The following is a 20,000-nucleotide window of genomic DNA, read 5'->3' on the forward strand; positions in this document are numbered from 1 at the left end:
GGACGTGGCCAACTTTTGACGTGGCGTCAAAAGTTGAGAAATGTTCAACTTTGGGGCGCCCCGGTGCTTCATGTATGGGATCTCTGTCTCCCATACCTCCCCTCTCTCTCCCATACCCCCCCTCTGTCTCCCATACCTCCCCTCTGCTCCCATATCTCCCCTCTGTCTCTCATACCTCCCCTCTGTCTCCCATACCTCCCCTCTGTCTCCCATACCTCCCCTCTGTCTCTCATACCTCCCCTCTGTCTCCCATACCTCCCCTCTGTCTCCCATACCTCCCCTCTGTCTCCCATACCTCCCCTCTGTCTCCCATACCTCCCCTCTGTCTCCCATACCTCCCCTCTGTCTCCCATACCCTCCCCTCTGTCTCCCATACCTCCCCTCTGTCTCCCATACCTCCCCTCTGTCTCCCATACCTCCCCTCTGTCTCCCATACCTCCCCTCTGTCTCCCATACCTCCCCTCTGTCTCCCATACCGTCCTCTCTATCTCACTCTATAATAAAGCATTAAAATGCAAAAAAAAAAAGAAGAAATGTTCAACTTTTCAGGCAGAGGCAGAGAATTTTGGCCACATTTACGACTATACCAGGCATTGGTAATGATCACATCCATTAATTTAATCCCAAAATAGCCTTTTTAACACATTTGTAAACTTTGTCAACACATGCCTTGCTGTGCAGAACTCAATTTGACGGAGATGTTCTTGGCGAAAGTATTTGCATTCGCTGTCACGTAAAATAATGAAATAACTGCAGCATATTGTGATTGTGTCCTTGCTCCAGTCTTCATACAAATACGGAAATTTGAGTAAACATGAACGTCTGCAAAGGCAACGTGTTGTAAACAATGTATTTCTTCAATCAATGCCTGGAAAATATGCAGCCCCGAGAGAGTAGCAACTAGAGGAAGGTTGTCCCCTGAGATATTTTATAATGCAGATCTTCTATCGAGTTATTTTTGTGCTGCAGATCAGATGTGTGGCGGAGTCGAGCTAAATAATACAATCGATAATAACATGTATGGGATCATTTTCACAGGAAACGTGTGTTTGTGTAGCCAAGACGTTATCGCCACGGTGCCTTTAAACCGCTTGGCTCTGACTCCCTGACGATCAGTGCCAACCCATGTCACCCTCATCTACAGCGCGAAGCTATCAAACAGCTAACCTCCATCCCCCCCCTGACCAATAGCACAAAACAATCCAACAGATAACCTTTTAAAACGCTAACCCCGAAACCCTGACGCCCTGACCCATATCTTTCAACCGGCCCACAGCTAAGTGATAATCCATCGACCCGTACCCCTGCAGCCTCGATACAGACCACACGGAAACAGACTCAGGAACAACAGGATCCCCTTGTTGTGTGTAGCTTGGTGAACATACAACCAAGGCTGTTCAAGAAGGTCGATGTAAAAGAAGTTCATTATATGCGGGTCACCAATATGTTAGCTTGGCTGTTCAAATGTAGAACATTTGTGACTGCTGACTTTATTGAAAAGGCGTGGGCTCTGAGGAATATGTCTATTCATATTTGCTGTGTTTATCCGGTTCCGGATGTATTGTATTGTATAGTGTATTGGGATTGTGTATGGACTACAGGCTTTGTGTAATTCTATCGCTGTCTTGTAATCCTGTATGGGATGGGACACCTGTGTGTGGCATGACACATGACACTAACATACAGTAGGAGGCAGGCTGCACAACACATAAATCCACATGACACTAACTAACATACAGTAGGAGGCAGGCTGCACAACACATAAATCCACATGACACTAACATACAGTAGGAGGCAGGCTGCACAACACATAAATCCACATGACACTAACATACAGTAGGAGGCAGGCTGCACAACACATAAATCCACATGACACTAACATACAGTAGGAGGCAGGCTGCACAACACATAAATCCACATGACACTAACATACAGTAGGAGGCAGGCTGCACAACACATAAATCCACATGACACTAACATACAGTAGGAGGCAGGCTGCACAACGCATAAATCCACATGACACTAACATACAGTAGGAGGCAGGCTGCACAATGCATAAATCCACATGACACTAACATACAGTAGGAGGCAGGCTGCACAATGCATAAATCCACATGACACTAACATACAGTAGGAGGCAGGCTGCACAATGCATAAATCCACATGACACTAAGAGACAGTAGGAGGCAGGCTGCACAACGCATAAATCCACATGACACTAACATACAGTAGGAGGCAGGCTGCATAATGCATAAATCCACATGACACTAATAAAAACGACCGCATATGCTTTGTTGGGCGCCCCCACCACGTTCTGTCAGCAATTTGAATTCGCCCTGAAGAGCGATACATTTCTTTCAATTAGGACATTTAGCAGACGCTATTATCCAAAGTGATTTACATAGTTTTTAATACGCACATTAACACACCGACGGCAGAGTCAACCATGCAAGGCGACAGCCAGATCGTCAGGAGGAGCTAGGGTTAAGTGTCTTGCTCAGGGACTCATCAACACTCAGCTAGGAAGAGCTGGGGCTCGAACTAGCAACCATTCAGTTACAAGACAACTGCTCTACCACCTGAGCTAAGCCGACCCGTGTCTGTTCTGTCTTTCTGCCTCCGATACATTTTTGCGGGAACCAATCCTCAAGCTGGCTTTCCACCCGGGCGTGCTATCGGCTGGTTCAACATGGTACAATCTACGATTGAGCTTGGTCTGGCAATAGCCAGGCTAAAACTTCATCTCTGTGGTGTTGGATGTGTGTGTTCCCTCAGGCTCCGGTCTGAACGACGGGCAGTGGCATTCTGTGCAGCTGGGTTCTGCACAGGGGCGTTTGACCATCGCAGTGGACCAGGAGGAAGGAGAAACTGCCCAGGCTAGGCTCGCATTTCCTGTCACTACAGGAAGTCACCTCTTCTTTGGCGGTAAACAAACAAAACTTCTGACATTTAAAGCTTTTCTAAGCAGCTTTGTGCTGTCTTTTAATTTGAAAGCATAAACCGAATGATTGTGCACAGACTTGGTGATAAGGTTTTTACATTGGTTGAAACACATGAAATGATCTCCTAACCACTGTTCTAATAATGTCTTTTAGCATTTTGATCAATACTGTATATGCTATGGAGGTAGTATAACCCAGTAATGTTCACCAATTAGGCCAAGAAATGGCTTTCAGTCTTATTTATGCTTCAAGTACAGGGCTTTGTCATTGTGTCTCTATTGCGTACAGCACACGACATATGAAGAGAGGAGAAAACACTGTTCCTTCAACTACATGAATGCTCCTCCCCTCAGTACAACATCAAACACAGTAACTGTTCTCCTAATTTCCCTCCTCCTAAATTGTCCCAACCCTCTGTCTTCTTTCTCTCTTTTTATTGGTAATCTTTCCTCCTTTTATTTCTCCCCATCATGCCTGGTGCATTCCTTCTTCGCAGCTTGTTAATGCCTTCTCTCCTGTTTCGGTTGTGTGTTTGTCCGTTCCCCTCCCAATTCCTCTCCCCTGGGCATAGATACTACCACCGTCTGTATTGTAGCAATACTTTCAGATATCCTCCTATTTGACCTCTCGAACTCACAGAACATCCATCAATGGATAGTTGCACATTACATTTATTTTAGGTAGTTGTAATATATATATATATATATATATATATATATATATAGATTAACTATAGTATCCGTAGCAACATAAATAGTCAGGGGGAAATAATACACATAACTTTACTGTACCTGACTCTTGATGATATAGTGGCTGTTGACCTGGATTTCAAATTCTGGCATTCTATTGGCTAATAGTTGCCGTGTCCTCCAATGCCCAGGGTGTCCTGCCGAGGAGACCAATCAGGAATGCAGAAACCCCTTCAACGTATTTCAGGGATGCATGCGGCTCCTGACTTTGGAAAATCAGCTCATCGACCTTATTGTGGTGCAGCAAAGGCTCCTGGGAAACTACAGCCACCTATATATTGACATGTGTGGCATCATTGACAGGTAAGTGTTAAAGAAAGTATTCATTCTAACCTCCTTTGGGTCAGTTGTTGATATAAAGGTTATCTATTCTTTGTTCTACCTTGTGCCTTGCTCATGAAATGGGAGTCTAATTTGAAGGTATTCTATATGTCGAGGGGCAGCATTCTGACCACTTTTTCATTTGATCTTAAGGCCATTCGGTAGTGGCAACTTGTTTGAATGGCTATAGTGGTAGAAAATGGATCATAGATTTGAGAAAGACTTAAGATCCATTGGATCTTAAGTCCAACGCCTTAACCACTCGGCCATCCTGGTTCAAAAAGACCCATTAATCATATAAAAATGAGTTAATCAGTGATATATTTGTGCTGAATTAAAGCCTTATCTAAATGTCTAGATGAGATTATTTGGGATGTTTAAAACTCGGAAATTGTTTGAAAGGCTATTTATACTAGTGGCAACTTGTTTGAATGGCTATAGTGGTAGAAAATGGATCATAGATTTGAGAAAGGCTATTTTCTTGGCCAAGGTTCTTCAAACTGTTCCTTGAACGTTGTCCACTAGTTTACTTTTGTGTCTTGCTTCCACTTTATACTTATGCTGATGTTTGATGAGTATCAACAACTCAGCAAACCTGGTTTGTTGAACTGCTAAATTAGAAGAGATTATTTCCTTGGTTTGCATTGAACTTGTACTGTAGTGAGAAGGCAGTTAAGCACTTTAGAAGATATGCTAAATTTCTACCAGGAGTGGGGTTCGAACCTTAAGGATCTTAAGTCCAACGCCTAAACCACTCGGCCATCCTGGTTCAAAATTCTTGTACAGATCATATAAAAATGACTGAATTTGTGATATACTTGTGCTGAATTAACTGACTTATCTGAATGTCTTTATATGAGATTGTTTGGGATGTTTGAAACTCGGAACTTGTTTGAACGGCTGTTTATACTATATCTGTCCCTTTGATCTTAAGCCCAATGCCTTAACCACTCAGCCACCCTGTTGTTTAAAAAAAAAAAAAAAATAAGAGATCTGGTAACATTATGCTGAGTTTAAGACGATTTACCTAAATGTGTTGAAGTAAGAATTTTCCCACAATAGAAATCTAAAATGAAGGAAAGTTGGCGACAATGATTGATGGTTCTATTTGACTGTTGCATCTATCTGAATGGGTAATAGTTTAAGAACATACGTCATAAGATTGAAAAGAAAATATAATTTCTGAGAACATATTTTCCTTGCTTTCACCTTTTACTGTTGTGAGATGGCAGACAATCACTTTATGAGATTTACTAATCTTCTGCCAGGAGTGTGGTTTGAACCCACATGACCATTTGAACTTAAGTCCAATACTTTAACCACTCACCCAACCTCATTTTTTTTTTGTCAAATGAAATTAAAAAATAAGTCTGTTTAAATAATGCTGAATTAACAACCCAGTCTCACGGATATATGTGACACTGTCACGCCACGTCATTTAATATATTAATCTGTGATCTGGGAGACGTAATTTCAATTTTTTCATGGCAGACGCTCAAATTTCAAACTCTTTCGAAAAAGAAGGGATGAAGCAGCTACCTTTTTTCCGTTGCAGTTTGCCTACAGAGCAGCTCAACTGCATTAAATATATCTGTGAATTGTCACAATTTCCCAGAATCAAAGGTGAAAGTAGAAACGGGTGGCCAAAAGCTGTCATAGTGTTAGAAATTTGTGCTCTTGGCATGAAAAAAATGAAATTACGTGTCCCAGATCACGAATGAATAGATTAAATGACGTGACAGTGTCACGCATTTCCGTGAGACTTGGTTGGAATTTAAGACGATTAACCTAAATGTCTTGAAGCACGAAATATATCGAATTAGAAATCTAAAACCAAGGAAAGTTGGAGACAATGATTGATCTATATGTATTAGTGATACTTGCATCTTTTTTAAAGGGTTATAGTTTAAGAACATATTTCATAATATTGAACATTTTAATTCAGTGAATTTTTTCTTCTTGCGATCACCTTTTACTGTTGTGAGAAGGGAGTTGGGCAGTTTAGAAGATATTATACTAAACTTCTACCAGGAGTAGGGTTCGAACCTACATGTCCAATGGATCTTAAGTCCAACGCCTTAACCACTCTGCCATCCTGGTTCAAATTTCTAATTTAGATCATATGAAAATCATCTTTAGCAGTGATAAATTTGTGCTGAATTAAAGACTTACCCAATTGTCTTAAGATGAGGTTGTCTGGTGTGTTTGATATTTGGAACTTGTTCGAAATGCTATTTTTTTCACCATGTACTGTAGTGAGAAGACAGTTAATCCATTTTGAAGATATGCTAAATTTCTACCAGGAGTGGGGTTCGAACCCACGAGGACACATGTCCATTGGATCTTAAGTCCAACGCCTTAACCACTCGGCCATCCTGGTTCCAATTTCCAATTTAGATCATATAAAAATCATCTTTAGCAGTGATAATTTTGTGCTGAATTAAAGACTTACCCAATTGTCTTAAGATGAGGTTGTTTAGTGTGTTTGATATTTGGAACTTGTTTGAAATGCTATTTTGTTCACCATGTACTGTAGTGAGAAAACAGTTGATCCATTTTGAAGATATGATACATTTCTACCAGGAGTGGGGTGCGAACCCACGAGGACACAAGTCCATTGGATCTTAAGTCCAACGCCTCAACTACTCGGCCATCCTGGTTCAAAACGACCCTTTAATCATATAAAAATGACTGAATCAGTGATATATTTGTGCTGAATTAAAGCCTTATCTAAATGTCTAGATGAGATTATTTGGGATGTTTAAAACTCGGAAATTGTTTGAAAGGCTATTTATACTAAATTTGTCCCTTTGATCCTAAGTCCAATACCTTAACCACTCAGCCACCCTGTTGTTTTAAAAAAAATTAAAATAAGAGATCTGGTTACATTATGCTGAGTTTAAGACGATTGACCTAAATGTCTTGAAGTAAGAAATTTCCCACAATAGAAATCTAAAATGAAGGAAAGTTGGAGAGAATGATTGATGGTTATATTTGATACTTGCATCTATTGGAAAGGGTAATAGTTTAAGAACATATGTCAAAAGATTGAGAAAGAATATATAATATCAGTGAACAAATTTTTCTTGGGTTTACCTTTTACCGTCATCAGAAGTCAGTTACGCACTTTATGAGATGTGATAAACTTCTACCAGGAGTGGGGTTTGAACCCAGATGGCCATTGAATCTTAAGTCCAATGCCTTAACCACTCCCCAAACCTCATGTTGTAAATGTCAAATAAAAAAAAATCTATTTAAATTATGAGAAGGCAGTTACGCACTTTATAAGTTATACTAATCTACTGCTAGGTGTGGGATTTGAGCCCTCATATCCATTAGTTCCTATTTCCAACGCCTTAACCACTCACCCAACCTCGAGTTGTCAATATTATATGAAATTAAAAAAGAAGTCTGTTTAAATTATGCTGAATTTACAACCCAGTCTCACGGAAATATGTGACACTGTCACGTCACGTCATTTAATCTATTCATTTGTGATCTGGGACACATAATTTCATTTTTTTCGTGCCAAAAGCTCAAATTTCAAACTCATTCTAAAAAGAAGAGATGAGGCAGATATCTTTTTTTCCATTGCGGTTTGCCTACAGAGCAGCGCACCTGCATTAAATATATCTGTGAATTGTCACAATTTCCCAGAATCAAAGGTGAAAGTAGAAACGAGTGGCCAAAAGCTTACATATTGTTAGAAATCTGTGATTTTGGCATGAAAAAAATTAAATTACGTGTCCCAGATCACGAATGAATAGATTAAATCTGTGAATTGTCACAATTTCCCAGAATCAAAGGTGAAAGTAGAAACGGGTGGCCAAAAGCTGTCATAGTGTTAGAAATTTGTGCTCTTGGCATGAAAAAAATGAAATTACGTGTCCCAGATCACGAATGAATAGATTAAATGACGTGACAGTGTCACGCATTTCCGTGAGACTTGGTTGGAATTTAAGACGATTAACCTAAATGTCTTGAAGCACGAAATATATCGAATTAGAAATCTAAAACCAAGGAAAGTTGGAGACAATGATTGATCTATATGTATTAGTGATACTTGCATCTTTTTTAAAGGGTTATAGTTTAAGAACATATTTCATAATATTGAACATTTTAATTCAGTGAATTTTTTCTTCTTGCGATCACCTTTTACTGTTGTGAGAAGGGAGTTGGGCAGTTTAGAAGATATTATACTAAACTTCTACCAGGAGTAGGGTTCGAACCTACATGTCCAATGGATCTTAAGTCCAACGCCTTAACCACTCTGCCATCCTGGTTCAAATTTCTAATTTAGATCATATGAAAATCATCTTTAGCAGTGATAAATTTGTGCTGAATTAAAGACTTACCCAATTGTCTTAAGATGAGGTTGTCTGGTGTGTTTGATATTTGGAACTTGTTCGAAATGCTATTTTTTTCACCATGTACTGTAGTGAGAAGACAGTTAATCCATTTTGAAGATATGCTAAATTTCTACCAGGAGTGGGGTTCGAACCCACGAGGACACATGTCCATTGGATCTTAAGTCCAACGCCTTAACCACTCGGCCATCCTGGTTCCAATTTCCAATTTAGATCATATAAAAATCATCTTTAGCAGTGATAAATTTGTGCTGAATTAAAGACTTACCCAATTGTCTTAAGATGAGGTTGTTTAGTGTGTTTGATATTTGGAACTTGTTTGAAATGCTATTTTGTTCACCATGTACTGTAGTGAGAAAACAGTTGATCCATTTTGAAGATATGATACATTTCTACCAGGAGTGGGGTGCGAACCCACGAGGACACAAGTCCATTGGATCTTAAGTCCAACGCCTCAACTACTCGGCCATCCTGGTTCAAAACGACCCTTTAATCATATAAAAATGACTGAATCAGTGATATATTTGTGCTGAATTAAAGCCTTATCTAAATGTCTAGATGAGATTATTTGGGATGTTTAAAACTCGGAAATTGTTTGAAAGGCTATTTATACTAAATTTGTCCCTTTGATCCTAAGTCCAATACCTTAACCACTCAGCCACCCTGTTGTTTTAAAAAAAATTAAAATAAGAGATCTGGTTACATTATGCTGAGTTTAAGACGATTGACCTAAATGTCTTGAAGTAAGAAATTTCCCACAATAGAAATCTAAAATGAAGGAAAGTTGGAGAGAATGATTGATGGTTATATTTGATACTTGCATCTATTGGAAAGGGTAATAGTTTAAGAACATATGTCAAAAGATTGAGAAAGAATATATAATATCAGTGAACAAATTTTTCTTGGGTTTACCTTTTACCGTCATCAGAAGTCAGTTACGCACTTTATGAGATGTGATAAACTTCTACCAGGAGTGGGGTTTGAACCCAGATGGCCATTGAATCTTAAGTCCAATGCCTTAACCACTCCCCAAACCTCATGTTGTAAATGTCAAATAAAAAAAAATCTATTTAAATTATGAGAAGGCAGTTACGCACTTTATAAGTTATACTAATCTACTGCTAGGTGTGGGATTTGAGCCCTCATATCCATTAGTTCCTATTTCCAACGCCTTAACCACTCACCCAACCTCGAGTTGTCAATATTATATGAAATTAAAAAAGAAGTCTGTTTAAATTATGCTGAATTTACAACCCAGTCTCACGGAAATATGTGACACTGTCACGTCACGTCATTTAATCTATTCATTTGTGATCTGGGACACATAATTTCATTTTTTTCGTGCCAAAAGCTCAAATTTCAAACTCATTCTAAAAAGAAGAGATGAGGCAGATATCTTTTTTTCCATTGCGGTTTGCCTACAGAGCAGCGCACCTGCATTAAATATATCTGTGAATTGTCACAATTTCCCAGAATCAAAGGTGAAAGTAGAAACGAGTGGCCAAAAGCTTACATATTGTTAGAAATCTGTGATTTTGGCATGAAAAAAATTAAATTACGTGTCCCAGATCACGAATGAATAGATTAAATGACGTGACAGTGTCACGCATTTCCGTGAGACTTGGTTGGAATTTAAGACGATTAACCTAAATGTCTTGAAGCAAGAAATATATCGAATTAGAAATCAAAAAAATGGAAAGTTGGAGACAATGATTGATCTATATGTATTAGTGTTACTTGCATCTTTTTTAAAGGGTTATAGTTTAAGAACATATTTCATAAGATTGATCATTTTAATTCAGTGAATTTTTTCTTCTTGCAGTCACCTTTTACTGTCATGAGAAGGGAGTTGGGCACTTTAGGAGTTATTATGCTATACTTCTACCAGGAGTGGGGTTCGAACCCACGAGGATACATGTCTATTGGATCTTAAGTCCAATGCCTTAACCACTCGCCCATCCTGGTTCAAAAAGTTAAATCATATAAAAATCATCTTTATCAGTGATAAATATGTGCTGAATTAAAGACTTAACCAATAGTCTTAAGATGAGGTTGTTTGGTGTGTTTGATATTTGGAACTGGTTTGAAATGCTATTTTGTTCACCATGTACTGTAGTGAGAAGACAGTTAATCCATTTTGAAGATATGCTAAATTTCTACCAGGAGTGGGGTTCGAACCCACGAGGACAGATGTCCATTAGATCTTGAGTCCAACGCCTTAACCACTCGGCCATCCTAGTTACAAAAAACCAATTAATCATATAAAAATGACTGAATCAGTGATAGATTTGTGCTGAATTAAAGACTTATCTAAATGTCTTTAGATGAGATTGTTTGGGATGTTTGAAACTCGGAAATTGTTTGAAAGGCTATTTATACTATATCTGTCCCTTTGATCCTAAGTCCAATGCCTTAACCACTCAGCCACCCTGTTGTTTAAAAAAAAAAAAAAAAAAAAAAAGAGATCTGTTAACATTATGCTGAGTTTAAGACGATTGACCTAAATGTCTTGAAGTAAGAAATTGCCCACAATAGAAATCTAAAATAAAGGAAAGTTGCAGAGAATGATTGATGGTTATATTTGATACTTGCATCTATTTGAAAGGGTAATAGTTTAAGAACATATGTCAAAAGATTGAGAAAGAAAATATAATATCCGAGAACAAATTTTTCTTGGCTTTACCTTTTACCGTCGTGAGAAGGCAGTTACGCACTTTATAAAATATACTAATCTACTGCAAGGAGTGGGGTTCGAACCCACGAGGGCACATGTCCATTGGATCTTATGTATTTGTAATATTTGATACTTGCATCTATGTTAAAAGGTTATAGTTTAACAAAATAATTCATATGATTGAACGTTTTCTTTCAGTGAATTTATTCCTCTTGCGCACCTTTTATTGTCATGATAAGGGAGTTAAACACTTTAGGAGTTATTATGCTAAACTTCTACCAGGAGTGGGGTTCGAACCCACGAGGACACAAGTCCATTGGATCTTAAGTCCAACGCCTTAACCACTCGGCCATCCTGGTTCAAAACAAATCCATTAATCATATACAAATTACTGAATCAGTGATATATTTGTGCTGAATTAAAGACTTATCTAAATGTCTCTAGATGAGATTGTTTGGGATGTTTGAAACTCGGAAATTGTTTGAAAGGCTGTTTATACTATATCTGTCCCTTCGATCTTAAGTCCAATGCCTTAACCACTCAGCCACCCTGTTGTTTAAATTAAAAAAAAAAAGACATCTCTTAACATTATGCTGAGTTAAGACGATTGACCTAAATGTCTTGAAGTAAGAAATTTCCCACGATAGAAACCTAAAACGAAGGAAAGTTGGAGACATTGATTGATGGTTCTATTTGATAGTTGCATCTATCTGAATGGGTAATAGTTTAAGAACATATGTCATAAGATTGAGAAAGATAATATATATTAAGAGGACGAATTTTTCTTGCGTTCACCTTTTACTGTTGTGAGAAGTCAGTTGAGCACTTTATACGATACACTAATCTTCTGCTAGGAGTGGGATTTGAACCCGCATATCCATTGTTTCTGAAGTCCAACCCCTTAAACACTCTCCCAACCTCGTGTTGTCAATTTTGTATGAAATTAAAAAATAAGTCTGTTTAAATTATGCTGAATTTACAACCCTGTCTCTCGGAAATATGTGACACTGTCACGTCACGTCATTTAATATATTCATTTGTGATCTGGGACACATAATTTCATTTTTTTCGTGCCAAAAGCTCAAATTTCAAACTCATTCTAAAAAGAAAAGATGAGGCAGATATCTTTTTTTCCGTTGCAGTTTGCCTACAGAGCAGCGCATCTGCATTAAATATATCTGTGAATTGTCACAATTTCCCAGAATCAAAGTTGAAAGTAGAAACGGGTGGCAAAAGCTTTCATACTGTTAGAAATTTGTGCTTTTGACATGAAAAAAATTAAATTACGTGTCCCTGATCACGAATGAATAGATTAAATGACGTGACAGTGTCACGCATTTCCGTGAGACTTGGTTGGAATTTAAGACGATTAACCTAAATGTCTTGAAGCAAGAAATATATCGAATTAGAAATCTAAAAAAAGGAAAGTTGGAGACAATGATTGATCTATATGTATTAGTGTTACCTGCATCTTTTTTAAAGGGTTATAGTTTAAGAACATATTTCATAAGATTGAACATTTTAATTCAGTGAATTTTTTCTTCTTGCAGTCACCTTTTACTGTCATGAGAAGGGAGTTGTGCACTTTAGAAGATATTATGCCATACTTCTACCAGGAGTGGGGTTTGAACCCACGAGAACAAATGTCCATTGGATCTAAGTCCAACACCTTAACCACTCGGCCATCCTGGTTAAAAAATCTCATTTTAAACATATAAAAATCATCTTTAGCAGTGATAAATTTGTGCTGAATTAAAGACTTACCCAATTGTCTTAAGATGAGGTTGTTTGGTGTGTTTGATATTTGGAACTGGTTTGAAATGCTATTTTGTTCACCATGTACTGTAGTGAGAAGACAGTTAATCCATTTTGAAGATATTCTAAATTTCTACCAGGAGTGGGGTTCGAACCCACGAGGACAGATGTCCATTAGATCTTGAGTCCAACGCCTTAACCACTCGGCCATCCTGGTTCAAAAAAGTCCATTAATCATATAAAAATGACTGAATCAGTGATAGATTTGTGCTGAATTAAAGACTTATCTAAATGTCTCTAGATGAGATTGTTTGGGATGTTCGAAACTCGGAAATTGTTTGAAAGGCTATTTATACTATATCTGTCCCTTCGATCTTAAGTCCAATGCCTTAACCACTCAGCCACCCTGTTGTTTAAATTAAAAAAAAAAAAGAGATCTCTTAACATTATGCTGAGTTAAGACGATTGACCTAAATGTCTTGAAGTAAGAAATTTCCCACGATAGAAACCTAAAACGAAGGAAAGTTGGAGACATTGATTGATGGTTCTATTTGATAGTTGCATCTATCTGAATGGGTAATAGTTTAAGAACATATGTCATAAGATTGAGAAAGAAAATATATATTAAGAGGACGAATTTTTCTTACGTTCACCTTTTACTGTTGTGAGAAGTCAGTTGAGCACTTTATACGATACACTAATCATCTGCTAGGAGTGGGATTTGAACCCGCATATCGATTGTTTCTGAAGTCCAACCCCTTAAACCCTCTCCCAACCTCGTATTGTCAATTTTGTATGAAATTAAAAAATAAGTCTGTTTAAATTATGCTGAATTTACAACCCTGTCTCACGGAAATATGTGACACTGTCACGTCACGTCATTTAATCTATTCATTTGTGATCTGGGACACATAATTTCATTTTTTCCGTGCCAAAAGCTCAAATTTCAAACTCATTCTAAAAAGAAGAGATGAGGCAGATATCTTTTTTTCCGTTGCGGTTTGCCTACAGAGCAGCGCACCTGCATTAAATAGATCTGTGAATTGTCACAATTTCCCAGAATCAAAGGTGAAAGTAGAAACGGGTGGCCAAAAGCTTACATATTGTTAGAAATCTGTGATTTTGGCATGAAAAAAATTAAATTACGTGTCCCAGATCATGAATGAATAGATTAAATGACGTGACAGTGTCACGCATTTCCGTGAGACTTGGTTGGAATTTAAGACGATTAACCTAAATGTCTTGAAGCAAGAAATATATCGAATTAGAAATCTAAAAAAAGGAAAGTTGGAGACAATGATTGATCTATATGTATTAGTGTTACCTGCATCTTTTTTAAAGGGTTATAGTTTAAGAACATATTTCATAAGATTGAACATTTTAATTCAGTGAATTTTTTCTTCTTGCGGTCACCTTTTACTGTCATGAGAAGGGAGTTATGCACTTTAGAAAATATTATGCCATACTTCTACCAGGAGTGGGGTTTGAACCCACGAGGACAAATGTCCATTGGATCTAAGTCCAACGCCTTAACCACTCGGGCATCCTGGTTAAAAAATCTCATTTTAAACATATAAAAATCATCTTTAGCAGTGATAAATTTGTGCTGAATTAAAGACTTACCCAATTGCCACATCAGCCACCCTGTTGTTTAAAAAAAAAAAAAGAGTTAAGACGATTGACCTAAATGTCTTGAAGTAAGAAATTTCCCACGATAGAAACCTAAAACGAAGGAAAGTTGGAGACATTGATTGATGGTTCTATTTGATAGTTGCATCTATCTGAATGGGTAATAGTTTAAGAACATATGTCATAAGATTGAGAAAGAAAAAATATATTAAGAGGACGAATTTTTCTTGCGTTCACCTTTTACTGTTGTGAGAAGGCTGTTGAGCACTTTATACGATATACTAATCTTCTGCTAGGAGTGGGATTTGAACCCGCATATCCATTGTTTCTGTAGTCCAATCCCTTAAACCCTCTCCCAACCTCATGTTATCAATTTTTTATGAAATTAAAAAATAAGTCTGTTTAAATTATGCTGAATTTACAACCCAGTCTCACGGAAATATGTGACACTGTCACGTCACGTCATTTAATCTACTCATTTGTGATCTGGAACACGATTGACCTAAACCATGCGGTTTGCCTACAGAGCAGCGCACCTGCATTAAATATATCTGTGAATTGCCACAATTTCCCAGAATCAAAGGTGAAAGTAGAAACGGGTGGCAAAAGCTTTCATACTGTTAGAAATTTGTGCTTTTGACATGAAAAAAATTAAATTACGTGTCCCTGATCACGAATGAATAGATTAAATGACGTGACAGTGTCACGCATTTCCGTGAGACTTGGTTGGAATTTAAGACGATTAACCTAAATGTCTTGAAGCAAGAAATATATCGAATTAGAAATCTAAAAAAAGGAAAGTTGGAGACAATGATTGATCTATATGTATTAGTGTTACTTGCATCTTCTTTAAAGGGTTATAATTTAAGAACATATTTCATAAGATTGAACATTTTAATTCAGTGAATTTTTTCGTCTTGCGATCACCTTTTACTGTCGTGAGAAGGGAGTTGGGCAGTTTAGAAGATATTATGCTAAACTTCTACCAGGAGTGGGGTTCGAACCCACATGTCCATTGGATCTTAAGTCCAACGCCTTAACCACTCGGCCATCCTGATACAAAAATCTAATTTAGATCATATGAAAATCATCTTCAGCAGTGATATATTTGTGCTGAATTAAAGACTTTGTCTTAAGATGAGGTTGTTTGGTGTGTTTGATATTTGGAACTTGTTTGAAATGCTATTTTGTTCACCATGTACTGTAGTGTGAAGACAGTTAATCCATTTTGAAGATATGCTAAACTTCTACCAGGAGTGGGGTTCGAACCCACGAGGACACATGTCCATTAGATCTTAAGTCCAACGCCTTAACCACTCGGCCATCCTGGTTCAAAACGACCCATTAATCATATAAAAATGACTCAATCTGTGATATATTTGTGCTGAATTAAAGACTTATCTAAATGTCTTTAGATGAGATGGTTTGGGATGTTTGAAACTCGGAAATTGTTTGAAAGGCTATTTATACTATATCTGTCCCTTTGATCTTAAAACCACTCAGCCAGCCTGTTGTTTTTTACAAAATAAAGTAAGAGATCTGGTAACATTATGCTGAGTTTAAGACGATTGACCTAAATGTCTTGAAGTAAGGAATTTCCCACGATAGAAATCTAAAACGAAGGAAAGTTTGGAGAGAATGAATGATGGTTATGTTTGGTACTTGCATCTATTTGAAAGGGTAATAGTTTAAGAACATATTTCATAAGATTGAGAAAGAAATTATGATTTTCGAGAACATATTTTTCTTTTGTTTACCTTTTACCGTCGTGAGAAGGCATTTAAAGCAAATTATGAGGTTTGATAATGTTCAACCAGGATCGGGGATTGAACCCACATGACCATTGGACCTTAAGTTCCACGCCTTAACCACTCCCCGATCTCCATGTTCTATCTTCAATTTACTTTAATTTTTTTATTTTAAATGATGCTGACTTTAAGACGATTAACCTAAATGTCTTAAAGTTGAAATATATTGAATTAGAAATCTAAAACAAAGGAAAGTTGGCGACAATGATTGATCTATATATATTTGTGATATTTGATACTTGCATCTATTTTAAAGGGTTATAGTTTAACAAAATAAGAACAATAAGAACATAAGGTCATCCTGGTTCAAAATAGTAACATAAATCATAAAAAAATGATCTTCATCACTAATATATTGTTGCTGATTTGAAGACTTACTTAAATGTATTAAGATGATGTTGTTTTGGATGGTTGGATATGTCAAATATATCATAAGATTGACAAAGAAGTTCTGATTTCATCCTTGTGATTTGAAATACTAAACTCAAAAACTCAAAACAAATGTCCTTTTCCTACACTTTTGTCGAAATCTTACAACTTTTTCTTCAATTTTATAAACTTGTTTATTCTTGGTGTCTGGTAACTTTGTAACGACAAGGAAATTTCAGTACATAATAAGATATAGTACATTTTGAGGTTTAAGATAGAACATTAATTTTGTACTTTGGGCCATTATGCTTTATTGTAGAATAAACCACTTGTTCGTTGTTGTTGTTGTTGTTGATGCTCACCCCTTGTACCTTTGTTGCGACAAGGCAATTAGAGGACATTTAAAGATATGGTAATCGACAACCAGGAGTTGTGTTTGAAGCACCAAGGACAAAGATCTATTGGATCTTGAGAGAAACACCTTAACCACTAATCCTTCCTGGTGCGTTAGAATGTGAAATTAAAAAAAATAAAAGAAATCCGTTGCTTGAAGTGAAGTACTTTAGATGATCGAAAGTTTGAAAAAAAAAGGTTTAACTAAATGTTTTGAGGTGAGGTTTTTTGTGATGTTTGATATTTGCATCTTTTTTGAAAGGCTTTACCTTTTTGAAAGGCATCATATGATTGAGAAAGAAGAATGGCATACTTTTGCCAACATTCTTTAACCTATTCCTCAAATGTTCAAATGTTTTTGTGTCTTGCTTCAACATTTTGCTCTTGTGAGAAAGCAATTATAGCACATTGGAATGTATTATATATCTAAGGACACAAGTTCATTGGATGTACTTTTGGCCCTTATTCTTTATCCTAGAATAAAGGCCATTTGTTTTTTCTTGGTGGCTTGCTCACAGCGTTCTGGTAACAAGGCAATTACAGCAAATTGGACGATATGCTAAACGATGTCCAGGAGTGGTGTTTGAACCCATGTGGACACGTCCATTATATCTCAAGTCCAACGACCTGGGCTTCCCTCGGCCAAATCCATTAAATAAAACAAACTTATTAAGCACTGATATTCATTTACGATTATTTATTTAAATGTATCCAGGTGAAGGTATTTGAGATGTTTGATGCTTGGAAATGAGTGGTAAAGTGGTAGAAAATGTATCATAGGATTGAGAAAGAGGAACAGTGTTTTGTTTTAAGGCCATTATTCTGCTGCTTTATTTAGCACAAGATTTGTCTCATTGTTGACCTAAGATCAACGCCTGACCAATGCAGATCGGGTCTTAAGCTTGTTGCTTTGGCCTGTTTCAAACAGTATGGCATTTGTTAATAAAGACTCAGATGTCCTTTTTTTCACATCACTATGTGCGAAAGGTCAACCCTCCTTCCGTTCTGAGGACCAATACCTTCATTTATTGGCTATCCTTGTTGCTAACAAACATATATTAGATCTAAATGACTGGAGCACTAATTCATTTGGGATGAATTGAAAATAATTAATCGAAATATCTTGAGGTGAAGTTTTTTGTGGTGTCCGATACTTTTGAAAGGCTATAGTTGGAGAAAATGTACAATTCGATTAGGAATGAAGGCCCAATCGTTATTTTTTTGGCCATTGATTTTATACTTTTTCTTAGAATATTCTCTTCAAGTTATTCTTTCTCGTGTCTCGCTTCCACCTTGCACTGCCGGCAGAAGGCAAATATAGCATTTCTGAAGGTATTCTAAATACTCACTATTATAAATCCTGTTAGCTTAGAAAGATTAGAAATGGTTCCGGCTGGCAGCATCTGCTCCAGAGTTAGGTCGGGCTTTCCAGACTCAGTCTCGGCGCTAGGCTGGGCTGAACCGCCCCTTATCGACGTTATCTCCGGTGTGCTCCAACGTGCGGGCTTGTTGCTGCGGTTTCATCCATTAATCAGAATTGACTTAAGCTTGGAGAAAAATAAGGCTTTGTTTTGTGTGCCTTCATGATTCACAGGGAACAAAGGAATTCTGAAACGCAAACTATTATTTTTTTCTGCCATTGTTTTTGTTTTTTTCTCTGGCTGCCTGGCAGCTACTGCGAGTGCTTGTCTGTGTGTAACGCTCAGAGCGGAGCGAAGCCAAGGGTAGCGCTGACAATAGGTTGAGCCCAGACGCTCATCCCCTGGGGAACGAATGCCAACGCCAACGCCAAGCTCCTTCGGAGCATCTCGTCGACGCGGGGCGCCAGGGTGAAGACTTTTGTTATTTTTGAAGGCTATAATGATGAAAAGCAAGGAAGAAAGCCAAAGTAAAAGACAAAGAATATGTTTTCACCACTGGACTAGTTTTTACTTTATAATAGTCCTAATTATTTTTTTTATACTTATTTTTTCTGGTGTGTATTACGAACTTTTTAACGTTGGTTGAATGGGGAATTAATAATATGTACTGATATGCTAAATTGTATCCCTGGGTAATAAACCCACGCATTCATCAGACTGTTGGCCCAAGTCCTTTACTACTCAGCAATCCTAGTTGGACCAAGTCCTAACGTTGTAAAACAGTTGGAACACTAACAGAGTTGTTTAACACGGACACTCATTGACCAACATCAGTTGAATGTATTTGTTACATACACAGTCAAATTGCTTTGCCTCAATGTAGCCATGGAAATATATTTGTTCAATGTTTATCCCAATAAATAACTTCCTATAGGGCAGTGAGTAGGCCTTATTAGACGCTAATCATTGAAGTACTTTAAGTAATATATAATACAATTACGCATTTTTTATTGATTACTGGATAACTTCAATGTGTTCCAACCTTGGCACTATGGGTATTCAATAAATAAATGGATACAATATGGTTTTAATAAAAAGACGCTTACCAACGTCTTCCCCCAGCTAGTTGTAGCCCCAGTCTGATTTAATGTTTCAGATGGAGAGGAAATCACGGTCGCACAGCTTCTGGTCTGTCAGTGTGCTTCTCTCCGAACAACAGACAGGCTTCTGTCTGTTGTTCCTCAGCCTTGATTGTTTTGTAATCTATTTTTTTTTCATCATTTTCTGCTAGAGCATGATGGGATTTGTCTTTCCTTTGTCTTGGATGTCATTTTTCGGTTTGGATGTTCAGCGATGGAGAGCGACACACACACACACACACACGCATGCAGGCACGCACGCACACAAACACACACACACACACACACACGAACACACACACACACACTGTGAAAAAGAGTTTCCTCGATGCACAACGTTGTTGGTAAAAACATATTTTGAACACGTGAATCTTTTAAAACATGTTAAACACAGTGAAGATGCCATGCACATCTTCACACACACACACACACACAAACACACACACACACACACACACACACACACACACACACACACACACACACACACACA

General features: G+C 37.5%; 1 protein-coding gene and 12 non-coding genes across 17 annotated transcripts in view; 1 reads left to right on the forward strand and 12 right to left on the reverse strand.

Moving 5' to 3' along the window:
* Window positions 1-20,000, forward strand: part of LOC115548603 (contactin-associated protein-like 4) — a 172,419-nt gene that overhangs the window by 106,342 nt on the left and 46,077 nt on the right. For all 5 annotated transcript variants that reach the window (XM_030363353.1, XM_030363354.1, XM_030363351.1 and 2 more), the window contains 2 exons: window positions 2,776-2,925; window positions 3,823-3,994. In XM_030363353.1, coding sequence (XP_030219213.1) covers window positions 2,776-2,925; window positions 3,823-3,994 — 322 coding nt within the window. The remainder of the gene's footprint in view (window positions 1-2,775; window positions 2,926-3,822; window positions 3,995-20,000) is intronic.
* Window positions 6,038-6,112, reverse strand: trnal-uaa (transfer RNA leucine (anticodon UAA)). The gene has a single exon. It is a non-coding gene; the product is annotated as a tRNA-Leu (tRNA).
* trnal-uaa (transfer RNA leucine (anticodon UAA)) lies at window positions 6,310-6,392 on the reverse strand. Its single transcript has one exon. It is a non-coding gene; the product is annotated as a tRNA-Leu (tRNA).
* On the reverse strand, window positions 6,590-6,672 carry trnal-uaa (transfer RNA leucine (anticodon UAA)). The gene has a single exon. It is a non-coding gene; the product is annotated as a tRNA-Leu (tRNA).
* Window positions 8,221-8,295, reverse strand: trnal-uaa (transfer RNA leucine (anticodon UAA)). The gene has a single exon. It is a non-coding gene; the product is annotated as a tRNA-Leu (tRNA).
* trnal-uaa (transfer RNA leucine (anticodon UAA)) lies at window positions 8,493-8,575 on the reverse strand. The gene has a single exon. It is a non-coding gene; the product is annotated as a tRNA-Leu (tRNA).
* trnal-uaa (transfer RNA leucine (anticodon UAA)) lies at window positions 8,773-8,855 on the reverse strand. Its single transcript has one exon. It is a non-coding gene; the product is annotated as a tRNA-Leu (tRNA).
* trnal-uaa (transfer RNA leucine (anticodon UAA)) lies at window positions 10,262-10,344 on the reverse strand. The gene has a single exon. It is a non-coding gene; the product is annotated as a tRNA-Leu (tRNA).
* Window positions 10,537-10,619, reverse strand: trnal-caa (transfer RNA leucine (anticodon CAA)). The gene has a single exon. It is a non-coding gene; the product is annotated as a tRNA-Leu (tRNA).
* Window positions 11,330-11,412, reverse strand: trnal-uaa (transfer RNA leucine (anticodon UAA)). Its single transcript has one exon. It is a non-coding gene; the product is annotated as a tRNA-Leu (tRNA).
* trnal-caa (transfer RNA leucine (anticodon CAA)) lies at window positions 12,943-13,025 on the reverse strand. Its single transcript has one exon. It is a non-coding gene; the product is annotated as a tRNA-Leu (tRNA).
* On the reverse strand, window positions 15,421-15,495 carry trnal-uaa (transfer RNA leucine (anticodon UAA)). The gene has a single exon. It is a non-coding gene; the product is annotated as a tRNA-Leu (tRNA).
* On the reverse strand, window positions 15,686-15,768 carry trnal-uaa (transfer RNA leucine (anticodon UAA)). Its single transcript has one exon. It is a non-coding gene; the product is annotated as a tRNA-Leu (tRNA).

This window comes from Gadus morhua, chromosome 8 (genome assembly GCF_902167405.1).
Source record: "Gadus morhua chromosome 8, gadMor3.0, whole genome shotgun sequence".
Classification (NCBI taxonomy): domain Eukaryota; kingdom Metazoa; phylum Chordata; class Actinopteri; order Gadiformes; family Gadidae; genus Gadus; species Gadus morhua.